Consider the following 12,433-nt stretch of genomic DNA (forward strand, 5'->3'; position numbering starts at 1 on the left):
GTGGAATATCCCCACAATGGGATACTAATCAACAATGAAAAAGGAAAGAACCGCTGATGAATGAAACAACATGAAAGAACCTCAAAATCCTCACAATGAGAGCTAGCAGCCAGGCCAAAAGACCGCACAGTGTATGAGTCCATTTATACAGAATTCCAGAAAATGTTAATAATCTGGAGGGATGAGGGTAGAGAGAGGGATGAATCACAAAAGAGACAAGATACTTTGGTGGGGCGATGAAGGGGTCTTAATTGTGGTGTGTTGGTGACGACAGAGTGAGGGTGATCAATTCTGGTCAGAATATATACTTCAAATATGTGCAGTTTATTGTACCTCTATATGCCTCAATAAAGTTATTGTTGTTGTTTTTTAAGGACCTCTATGAATCTGAGGATTTGCCCACTTAATTAGTAGTATGAACAGAAGGGAAACAAGAATTCTAGTCATCAGTTTTCTAGGCAGCATCTGTCAACTGCATCCCATTTCTTCTTCGCAGGCCACCATCGATCCCCTTCACACAGTAGAGACTGTCCCTCTTAAGAGAAGGCTGCCCATGGGGACTCAGATGCCCCGTCACACAGACCCTCTCAATTTTTTCATCCCCTCGTTAGTTTTCTGCTAGTTCCAAAACTATGGTCTCCTGTGGGATGGCCACCTCTTGGAAGGCGGGGAGTGTGCCCGGCGGGAGGCACTGACAGCTGTGCCCACATCAGCCAGATGACCCCACTTCCCTGCAGGAGGAACAAGACACCGCTTTCTCCCCAGAAGGAAATCGCTTGCAGATGTTCAAATTCCAGATTACACCAACATCAGAAGGTACAAACCAACCACAAGCCTATCTGCAGAGGAAAGAACACCCAATTTCAAAAGGAATGTCCGGCTCCAGGGAAGAGGAAAACCACTGCTTAATCGTTCCCATGGGGGCGGGACAAGGATGCCCCCAAAATTCCAAATTGTTCACACGGTTTTTTACTACTCTGGACTTAACAGTCTCCTTCATCCAAATACAAAATTATGTTCTCTACCATGCTGTTGAGCTGTATCTCTGTCTCTCTTTCTCTCTCTCTCTCTCTCTCTCTCTCTCTCTCTCTCTCTCTCTCACACACACACACACACACACACACATACACACGATGTCTGGGTCCTACATCTCTCAGCTGGAGGAATGGTGAGCCCTACCCCAAATGAGATAAGATATGTGACAGGCCTCTGTAAACTGCAAAGACCCAAATAAATGTTGGGTATGACTACTGCTTCACGTAAGGAGCATTTCTCTATGAAAGTGCACAAGTCGCATTCCCAGGAAGGGCACCGTGAGGATGGGAGCTGCCTGCTGGCTCTGCTGACAACCCCTCAGCCTTCCTGAGGTCACGCCCGGCTGGCAGGAGATCTGGAGGGTTCTACCCCAGCAGCTCCCCGCACGCACAGCAGAGCGTCACTGACAGCGGCACCTACAGAACAAGACCAGATGCCTGTATCCCTGGTGAGGGAAAAAACACTTCTTTGTTTTACAAGTTTGGAAATTTTCTAATGTCCAAGGCTGAATTAGCATTTTGGGACTAGAGTACTAGCCCTTCAGAACCGGTATAATTGATTGCTGAGGATCCAAGTTTAGTCATACGAACGTTAGGCAGACACAGCTTCCCTCCACAGCACAGAATGTGCCATAGCACAGGATGAGACGAAGGACCCAGTGATGGGGGGACGGGCTTGACTCAAACCTTCAATAGCACGCAAAGAAAAGTAAGTAACTAGGTTCAGACAGGACACCACCACATTACAATTTGCTGATGGATTCAGCAGACCCTTCCTGAGCACCCGGTGTCCATAATGGATGCTGCTAGTCCCAGGAGTAAAGAAGTGACAAAACAGACACCACTTTATCCTCATGGAACTTGTCATCTTGGAATGTTTAACAAATTCACAGTTGTTTTTTTAAGTCTGTTTTTGATTCAAAGTAACATTTTTAGCAAAATCATAAGCCCACATTATGGAGTGTGATAACAAATCTGTGCAGCTGACCCTGTGTGTGGCTCCTGGTATCTCTCTGAATTTCATAACCACACTTGGCTTTGTGGGCCCCCCCCCCACAGGCCATGTGTGTCCCTGACACATTAAGACAGGGCCCATGTCCTCACACTAACAAGAACAGGGGTGTGGGATGAGGGAGCTGACCTCTCGCCACCGGGCTCCAGCACTGCTGGAGATATATACGTTCGTCTTGCTCGCCAGGTTCTTCCCCACCGAACCTAAAATGCAAGAAGAGCAATTATTCCTAAGGTCAAGAATACATCAGTTTATCACCTGGCCCAACCAGAACTGCTGAGTCCTCTAGCAACCAGGACATCTCAGGACCACGAACAGACAGGGCTGCCCTAGGTGGCAGGGGTCCCTGTGTATGCAGCTGCACGTAAGCCAGCAGCTAAACCCATCAGTGACGACAGGCAAAGCCAACTCACCAGTGGCGATGATGAGCCCGGGCGCTGACTCCTTGGATAGGATGGGCATCCGCCGAAGCTGGAGGCTCAGCAGCTGGCTGAGCCGCTGGGCCAGGTGGAGGGAGCAGCCCTGGGAGAGCTGCAACACAAGTTCAGCTGCTGTCATCACGTGATATGCCCCCCAGTCTCCCTCTAAAGGCCGAGGCTTCCTGTGCCCATGCTGCAGTTGGCACAAAGCAAGGGGACTTGGCCCAAAGGAGACCAGAGCCACAGCCAGGCTGCCCCCACCCTCGCCCCAGATGGATATGATCATCTGAACCATGTAAACGCCACTTATGGGAGACAAGAGAAAGATACTAAGGAAAAAAACCCTTCTGAGACTCTCAGAGAACAGCAGTTAGAAATCAGAGCTATATATAAACAGGTAATCTCAGTTCAGTTCAGTCGCTCAGTCGTGTCCAACTCTTTGCGGCCCCATGGACTGCAGCACACCAGGCCTCCCTGTCCATCATCAACCTACAAGGAACTATTGTATAGCACGGAGAACTATACTCAGTGCCAAAAAGGGAAAAGAATCTAAAAGAGTATATACAGGTATATATCTATGTATGTATGTATGACTGAATCACTTTGCTGTACGCCTGAAACTAACACAACATTGTAAATCAACTATAATTCAATGAAACTTTTGAAAGAAAGAAGTCAGTGCCAACTTAAGTAGATGTGAAAGCTATCCCTCTCTCAGTGTTACCCAGCATTTCTCTCACATCACTCAAGAGAAATGAAATGATTTCATGGTACTTATTTTCTAAGTCACTGGAGATGCATTTCAAATATGATTTAAGCAAGTCAGTCAGAAGGAAAATCAAGACTCAAAAGTCAGAAAGTCTTACTGATACACTTCCAGATGTACAACATATGAGATATAAACACCAAAAGATCCACATGAAATGTTTTTAAGTAGTCTGCATTTGTACAGAAAGTCTTCAGGTGTCCTCTGCGAGACTTGAAGTTCTTCCAACTGGCCTCCAGTACTTATGTTCAAATTTCAATAGCTCTGCAAACAAGGTCTTTTGCTATAGGATTAGGTCATGCCCAGGGACGGGGAAGCCTGATGGGCTGCCGTCTAGGGGGTCGCACAGAGTCGGACACGACTGAAGCGACTTAGCAGCAGGTCACGCCCAATTCTCCAGCTAGAAACTGACTGTCAAATGTTACTTAGCCTTGTCTAAGGAAACGGCAACCCACTCCAGTGTTCTTGCCTGGAGAATCCCAGGGACGGGGTAGCCTGGTGGGCTGCCGTCTATGGGGTCGCACAGAGTTGGACACGACTGAAGCGACTTAGCAGCAGCAGCAGCAGAAGCAGCAGTATTCTAGATAGGGTATCTCTAGTTGTGCTTTTTTTCCAGGTCAAAACTGACATGATTTGCTAGATATACTTACTTTTATAACAAAAGGATTTCTCTAACGAATATCTGTCTTAGAATAACGAGGGGGGACCTTTCCCGGTGGTCCGGTGTTTAACACTCTGCACTTCCAATGCAGGGGGCACGCATTTGATGCCTGGCCAGGGAACTAGATCCCACATGTCACAACTGAGACTTAGCACAGACAAAAAAATAAATTTTTCTAAAAGAAAAAGAAAATACAAGAGTAGGGCATCATATAAAGCCAGGGATCACGGTCACTGACTTCTTTCCAGGAAAAAGGAAGCAGCTGCTTAGGTGAATGGGAACCCTGAATGAGGCCAAATAACACATTTCAGGATTGTGAGCTTTTTAGATGAACCCACAGGTAAGGAAAATGGTAGAATCCTAAATTATATTCAGGAAAGAATTTTATAAGACATTCCTCAGAAATAATAACGTATGGCATAGGTTCCAAACACAACCAGTGTCTCAGTAAATTATTTTTATAACAGCCTCAGATCAGAAGAAATACTAATATTTGTTTTTCACCACAGTTAAATCCATACAACCCAATAAGTACATGTCCTAATAATTTAGCAGCAGCAGTTTGAAATAATACTGTATGTGTTTATATTTAAGCTGAAAAAAAACATAAAACTTTTATTTCATCCTTGCTGCTGCTGCTAAGTAGCTTCAGTCGTGTCTGACCCTGTGTGACCCCATAGACAGCAGCCTACCAGGCTCCCCCGTCCCTGGGATTCTCAAGGCAAGAACACTGGAGTGGGTTGCCATTTCCTTCTCCAATGCATGAAAGTGAAAAGTGAAAGTGAAGTCACTCAGTCGTGTATTTCATCCTTACATAACCACAATTACTTAATAATAGGATGTAAACACCTGTTAGGCACTGCACAGCTTCTCAAACTTCAGAATCTAAGCAGATACCACTACTACCATTTCCTAAACCAGATAGATTTTCTTACTTGCTTTGTACCATGTAAACTGCCAAGCAAGAGTCCAGCTTCACAAAGATATGTCATCCAAAGACATATAGCATGAGCTAATGTTGAAACTATGAACTAACCCAAGAGAGTAAATCCACATGGTGACCAACAGATGTCAAGCACCCTTCAAAAATTTAAAATACCCCATGGTGCCCCTGCGAGTTCATTACAGCACCCCAAGATAACTCGGTGCAGAGTTTCAGAACAGTAAGAGTAGAACTACAGTTATAAGTGTTTTTTAAAACAATCCAAACAAGAGCGTAGCATCTATACCTCACAATTGATTTTCTCTCCATATTCGGTGAAGGCTGGGGCCTGAAGGAACTCCCAGGTCCCGCCTTTGTCAAAGGTGATAACGGATCTCATGTTCTCCTCATTCATGGAGCCACTGATGAGAGTAGCAATGTAGACCCCTTGTAACCCCTCCACTCGGTGGAAGTCAGCAAATGGTTCATTGGCAAAATACCTACAATAAGAGAAAATAAACAGTGTTATTTGCTAGGGATATTTTTATTTTAAATAACAAAATTTAACCATTTTTTAAGATTTTTTTTTATGTGGACAATTTTTAAAGTCTTAATTGACTCTGTTACAACATTACTTCTGCTTTATGTTTTGGCTTTTTGGCCTCAAGCCATGTGGGATCTCAGCTCCCTAACCAGAGATTGAAAACTGCACCTTCCCTGCACTAGAAGGCAAAGCCTCAACCCCTGGACCACCAAGAAGTCCACACAAAATTTAACCATTTTAAAGAAGATTCACTGGCATTAAGTATCTTCCTAATGCTAGGCAACCATCATCACTATGTAGTCCCAGAACATTTCTATCATCCCAAAGGGAAACCCTGTACCCCCGGTAGGCACACCCCACTTTTCGTTCCCATTCCAGATGCTGGCAACCACTGATTAGCTTTCTGTCTCTATTTGTTGCTGCTATTCAGTCGCTAAGTCGAGTCCAACTCTTTGTGACCCCATGGACTGCAGCATGCCAGGCTTCCCTATCCTTCACTGTCTCCCGAGTTTGCTCAGACTCATGTCCATTGAGTTAGTGATGCCATCCAGCCGTCTCATCCTCTGTCGTCCCCTTCTCCTCCCACCTTCAATCTTTCCCAGCATCAGGGTCTTTTCCAATGAGTCAGCTCTTTGCATCATGGCCAAAGTACTGGAGCTTCAGCATCAGTCCTTCCAAAGAATATTCAGGACTGATTTCCTTTAGGATAGACTGGTTTGATCTTCCTGCAGTCCAAGGGACTCTCAAGAGTCTTCTCCAACACCACAGCTCAAAAGCATGAATTCTTTACCACTCAGCCTTCTTTATGGTCCAACTCTCACATCCGTACACAACTACTGGAAAAACCATAGCTTGGGCTTGCCTATTCTGGATATTTCATATAAATGTAATTATATAATATACTACCTTTTGTATCTGGTTACCTTCCCTTACTATAAAGTTTTCAAGGTTCATCCATGTTGTATCGGTACTGTATTCCTTCCTTCCTGTGGCTGAATAAACTGCCTTTTTTTTTTTTAACTTTGAAGGCCAAGATGCTCATCTGATCAATCACTCCTCACATGGGGTTCAGAATGATAAATACAACACAGAAAAGTTGATGTGAGAGTTACATTTATTTCTCACTAGGATATTGACCCAAAATCCTCCAGTGAGCCTGGGTAAACAGGAAACAATAAACCAAACTTACCAGATTCTAAGTACAGTACTGGCCTGTTCACAACAGCCAAGACATGGAAGCAACCTGAATGTCCATCCACAGATGGATGGATAGAGAAGATGTGGTGCATATACACAATGGAATGCTACTCAGCCATGAAAAAGGAATGAAATCATGTCATCTGCAGCCACATGGATGGACCCAGAGATGACCATAAGAGAAGTAAGTTAGAAAGAGAATGACAAATACCACTTGCATGTGGAATCTTAAATATGACACAAACAAACCTATCTAGGAAATAAAAACACACTCGCAGACATGGAAAACAGACCTGTGGCTGCGGACAGGGATGGGATAGGGAAGGACTGAGAGTTCGGGGTTGGCAGATGCAAACTATTTTATTATAGGCCGGATAAACAACAAAGGTCTTACTGTATAGCACAGGGAACTATATTCAATATACTGCAAGAAACTATAATGGAAAAGAATACGTGTGTGTGTGTTTGTGTACATGTGTGTATACAAACGAATCACTCTGTCACACAGAAAAATTTAACACAACACTGTAAATCAACTAGACTTCAATTAAAAAAAAATATTACAGTGTAGTGCTGGGGCTTACAATTTAACCCAGTCTATAAGGCAATGGCAACCCACTCCAGTACTCTTGCCTGGAGAATCCCATGGGTGCAGGAGCCTGGTAGGCTGCAGTTCATGGGGTCGCACAGAGTTGAACACGACTAATGCGACTTAGCAGCACTAGCAGCAGCACAGAAATATAGCTAAGGGGTTACATTGTCCAGATACTTACAACTAATTAGCCAACACCCTGATCAGACAGAAGTCCATAGGATTTGTCAGGGAACAGAGCAGAAGCCTTCCCAAAGACACAGTACATCCAACAAGGATGGCTCTGGAAACCTTGAGGTTATGCTTATTAACAGGGAAACAAGAGACAAAGACCTCACTGGCCTTAACTGCTATGTTAGTTAAGGAAGTTCCAGATCCTGCAACTTCCCTGAGCAGTAGTTTTGCACTAATATGGTACACGTTCTAAGGACTCATCCCCAAGAAAGGGTAGCCACAGTTCACACGTGGCTTTTAAAACTGGAAGCATGTCCTTTATTTGGGAGAGTTCTGAGCCACTGGGCTTTATTAATTAAAAAAAAAACAAACAAACAGAAATGCACTTTCCTGTCATCTGTCATATAAATCTGAAGCAGGAAGACTGTTTCGCCAGTTCAGACAGAAAGATGCCCACAGAAGTGGCAGAGCCACCCCGCCTGAGACAGAGCAAGGTCCCCCAGAAGACACTGGCGCTGAGACCAAATGTTCTGACACGTGGTTTCCTCAGTTCCGGTTTAGTTGGTTTTCAGTTGCTTCCGTAGGAAAAAGCCCAGGTCTGTTACCCACCTTGCCCTCTATTCACACGACTCTCCTGCTTGTGATCCTACTATTGTGAGGGCCACCACAGGCTTCTTCCAATTTATCTGGGAGGTCTGAGTTTTTCTCCTCTCGAGGAGCCCTGTTTCTTTCCTCAGTCTTTCTCCTGGCATTTTATCTTTTCAATCCAAGCAGAAGCCTGTCCCCTGTACCTCCACGCTCCTCCGGGCCCCGGTCCATCCTGTCATCTCTCCTTCTAACACCTTGCACCCTGCAACCACCTGACTCACCCAAGCATCTCTCCGTAAGAGTCCGTATTCTTCCATTTTCTCTCACTGGCTCTCACCACTTGCTTTTCCCTCTCGCCAGGCAGCTCACCAGGTCCCTCCCAGCCACCTTCAGCCCAGAACCCAGCAGTCCTCCTCAAAATGCCCTGCAGGCAAGCCACTTCCGTCCACTCCACGTCTGTCCCTCCATCTAGACAGTGCCTCCCTTCGGCACCTCTCACCGAGGTCAGGGCCACCCCTGGGAAGAATTCCTCCTCCAGGTCTCTAAGTAATGGGACCCAGGTCCTTGGCACCCACTTCCCCACTAGGCACAAAGAATAGCTTGTTTTATTTGGTTTTCCTTTCTAAGTTAAGCCAGCCTGCCCACATAGACTGCTCACTCACACTTCTCCCGTGTCATCATGTTGAGATGGAGATGCAGATGACAAAGGTCATTTAAGTGAGCACATCTCCAGTCTCAAGATAAAAATCTGAAGAAAGAAATGAGAAAGTCAAAGAGGAAATAAGTCTATGAATCTTGATGTAAATCTATTTTCAATTTCATAACTGGACTACATGCTCAGGCGGGGCGGGGCGGGAAATGCCGTAACTTCATAAAGGGCCATTTGCATGCTGGCGTTATGGACATTCCCACCCCGCAGAGAGCCACACTCTGAAGCTCTGGGGTCCCCTTCCCATCTCCATCCTGAAGAGCTGACAAATGCAGAAGTTGAGGGAACTTTGACCAAGCTGTGACCTATTGGCCCAAAGCCAGAGTCTCTTAAAGGTGAAAAAGAATCAGCAGGAGGCCAGAGAGAGAGTGGTTCGTGATTTTAATTACAAGTCAGGCGACTATCCAGATGTTCAAGCTGGATTTAGAAAACGCAGAGGAACCAGAGATCAAATTGCCAACATCCATTGGATCACTGAAAGAGCAAGAGAGTTCCAGAAAAGCATCTATTTCTGCTTTATTGACTATGCCAAAGCCTTTGACTGTGTGGATCACAAGAAACTGTGGAAAATTCTGAAAGAGATGGGAATACCAGACCACCTGACCTGCCTCTTGAAAAATCTGTATGCAGGTCAGGAAGCAACAGTTAGAACTGGACATGGAACAACAGACTGGTTCCAAATAGGAAAAGGAGTACATCAAGGCTGTATATTGTCACCCTGCTTAACTTAGATGCAGAGTACATCATGGGAAATGCTGGGCTGGAGGAAGCACAAGCTAGAATCAAGATTGCCAGGACAAATATCAATAACCTCAGAAATGCAGATGACACGACCCTAATGGCAAAAAGTGAAGAGGAACTAAAGAGCCTCTTGATGAAAGTGAAAAGAGAGTGAAAAAGTTGTCTTAAAACTCAACATTCAGAAAACTAAGATCATGGCATCTGGTCCCGTAACTTCATGGCAAATAGATGGGGAAACAATAGAAACAGTGACAGATTTTATTTTGGGGGGCTCCAAAATCACTGCAGATGGTGACTGCAGCCATGAAATTAACAGATGCTTGCTCCTTGGAAGAAAAGTTATGACCAACCTAGACAGCATATTAAAAAGCAGAGACGTTCCTTTGCCAACAAAGGTCTGTCTAATCAAAGCTATGGGTTTTACAGTAGTCATGTATGGATGTTGAGAGTTGGACTATAAAGAAAGCTGAGCATTGAAGAACTGATGCTTTTGAACTGTGGCGTTGAAGAAGACTCTTGAGAGTCCCTTGGACTGCAAGGAGATCCAACCAGTCCATCCTAAAGGAGATCAGTCCTGGATGTTCAATGGAAGGACTGATGCTGAAACTGAAGCTCCAATACTTTGGCCACCTGATGTGAAGAACTGACTCACTGGAAAAGATCCTGAAGCTGGGAAAGATTGAAGGCAAGAGGAGAAGGGGACGACAGAGGATGAGATGGTTAGATGGCATCACCGACTCAATGGACATGAGTTTGAGTAATTCTGGGAGTTGGTGATGGACAGGGAAGCCTGGCATGCTGCAGTCCATGGGGTTGCAAAGTCAGACACGACTGAGCGACTGAACTGAACTGAAGGCGACTATTGGCTCACTGCTACAAAGGAATGACGTACTGACACCTGTTGCTGCTGCTGCTGCTGCTAAGTCGCTTCAGTCATGTCCGACTCTGTGCGACCCCATAGACAGAAGCCCACCAGGCCCCACCGTCCCTGGGATTCTCCAGGCAAGAACACTGGAGTGGGTTGCCATTTCCTCCTCCAATGCATGAAAGTAAAAAGTGAAAGTGAAGTCTGCCAGTCGTGTCCGACTCCTAGCGACCCCATGGACTGCAGCCTACCAGGCTCCTCCATCCATGGGATTTTCCAGGCAAGAGTACTAGAGTGGGTTGCCATTGCCTTCTCCAACTGACACCTGTTACACATGGATAAAATCTGAAAACATTACCCAAAGTGAACTAGACACAAAGGTCAGGTGTTACGGTATGATTCTATTTATATGAAATAGCCAGAAAAGGCAAATTCAGAGAGACATAAAGTAGCCTGGTGACTACCAGGGGCTTAGGGGAGAGAAATTACTGAACAGTTAAGTGATTTTCTTTGGGAAAAATGTAAATGTTTGGGAATTAGGTAAGGCTGGTGGTTGCACAACACTGTAAATGTGCTATATGCCACTGAGTTGTCTACTTTAAAACGGATAAGTTTACGTTATGAGAATTTCACTTCAATAAATCATTAAAAATAAAAGAAAGCCACTGGGAGCCAGCCTGAGGAGGAGTGACTGACCAAACCAGAACAACCTGAGGATGAGTCACGGCAGGGGTGGTTTATAACACATTACAAGACACTGAATAATAAGTAACCTCTGAGTCTATGCTGGGAAACAAAGTTAAGAAGTAAAAGATGACAGCACCTCCAAAGGAGAAGAAATAGGGTGTGGAAAAGTGTACCAGAGCACATAGAAAGTTCTCGACTTGGTATCTAATAGGCATCCTCAGATGGGAACTCGCCCAGCCCTCCCGGACAGTCTGAAACCATCACTGTGCCAGCTGCTCCAGCCAAGCAGTGGTGGGTCCCTGACTTCCCCTCCTTCTCTCAAACCCCATGTCCAATCCATCAGCCAAATGCATCAGCAAACGGGTCAAAGCGAAAGTGACAGTCGCTCCTATGCGACCATATGGACTGTAGCCCTCCAGGCTCCTCTGCCCACGGAAATCTCCAGGCAAGAATACTAGAGTGGGTAGCCATTCCCTCCTCCAGGGGAATCTTTCCAACCCAGGGATTGAACCCACAACTCCTGCGTTACAGGCGGGTCTTTTACCGTCTGAGCCATCAGGAAGCCTCTGACCATTTCCATCATCTCCACTGCTACGGCTCCAGGTCCCGCCAACCTCAACCACTGGCCCGGATTTCGGCAGTGATCTCACAGCTGGACCCCCCAGTTTGCAAGTCTGCTGTCTAATTTCCACACAGCATCTAGCATGGCTTCTTTAAAATATAAGTCACATGAATATCCACTGAAAATAATCTATAACACTGCCTATTTATGTTTTATGCACTTTTCTTTACATAATGCAATTCACATTTTTTTAAAATGGTGTCCAAAAAATGTAACAGGTTAAATCAAGTGATATCCAGCTTCTGGTCAAAACCCTCCATCATGCTTAAGAGAAGAAAAAAGATCTTGCTATGCCCTTGAGGGTGCTGTACAATCTAAACCCTGCTTTCTTGGTTCCTGTGTCTTAGGGATGCTCTCTCCCGTCCATCAGCTGGTTGATCCACCCTGGCCTCCACACTGCTCTTAAACCACTCAAGTCCCACCCCAGAGCCCCTGTACCTTCTGTTCCTCCACCTGCAAAGCTCCTCCCCAGGTTATGTGCCCAGCTCCCACTCCTGTGTAACTCAGGCACCTGCTCAAACATCAGCCTCCTAGAACAGCGTTCCATGACCGGCTCATATAAAGCATATGCCCTGGTAACCCTCTGTCCTCTTATCTCACTTTATTTTTCTTCTCCACACTCAGCATTATCGGCAGAGTACGTATTTGTCTCTATTTTGTCTTCCCACAATTAGAACAAGAGCTCCATGGATCAGGGAGCTTGTGTCAAGTTTTCCTTGCTGGATACACAATACAGCACGGCTGTACACGCAAAGCCACCAGGCAGTGAACAGCAGCATCCTTGCTGAATGAACCGGCAACTTGAAGAGGGAGAGCGGGCAGCAAGAACGTGCCCTCTGACCTGAGGTTCACGGCGCTGGAGCTAGACCTCACTGCAGACCAGCCAGTTCCGCCAGCTGG

At 45.6% G+C, this 12,433-nt stretch overlaps 1 protein-coding gene across 1 annotated transcript in view; it reads right to left on the bottom strand.

Moving 5' to 3' along the window:
• The window catches only part of SORL1 (sortilin related receptor 1), a 170,357-nt gene that overhangs the window by 100,884 nt on the left and 57,040 nt on the right, over nucleotides 1-12,433 (bottom strand). Inside the window, exons 9-11 of the mRNA XM_070384065.1 lie at nucleotides 5,122-5,314; nucleotides 2,460-2,577; nucleotides 2,176-2,249 (exon numbers count right to left, since the gene is read on the bottom strand). Coding sequence (XP_070240166.1) covers nucleotides 2,176-2,249; nucleotides 2,460-2,577; nucleotides 5,122-5,314 — 385 coding nt within the window. The remainder of the gene's footprint in view (nucleotides 1-2,175; nucleotides 2,250-2,459; nucleotides 2,578-5,121; nucleotides 5,315-12,433) is intronic.

The sequence above is a fragment of the Bos mutus genome, chromosome 15, assembly GCF_027580195.1.
Source record: "Bos mutus isolate GX-2022 chromosome 15, NWIPB_WYAK_1.1, whole genome shotgun sequence".
Taxonomy (NCBI): domain Eukaryota; kingdom Metazoa; phylum Chordata; class Mammalia; order Artiodactyla; family Bovidae; genus Bos; species Bos mutus.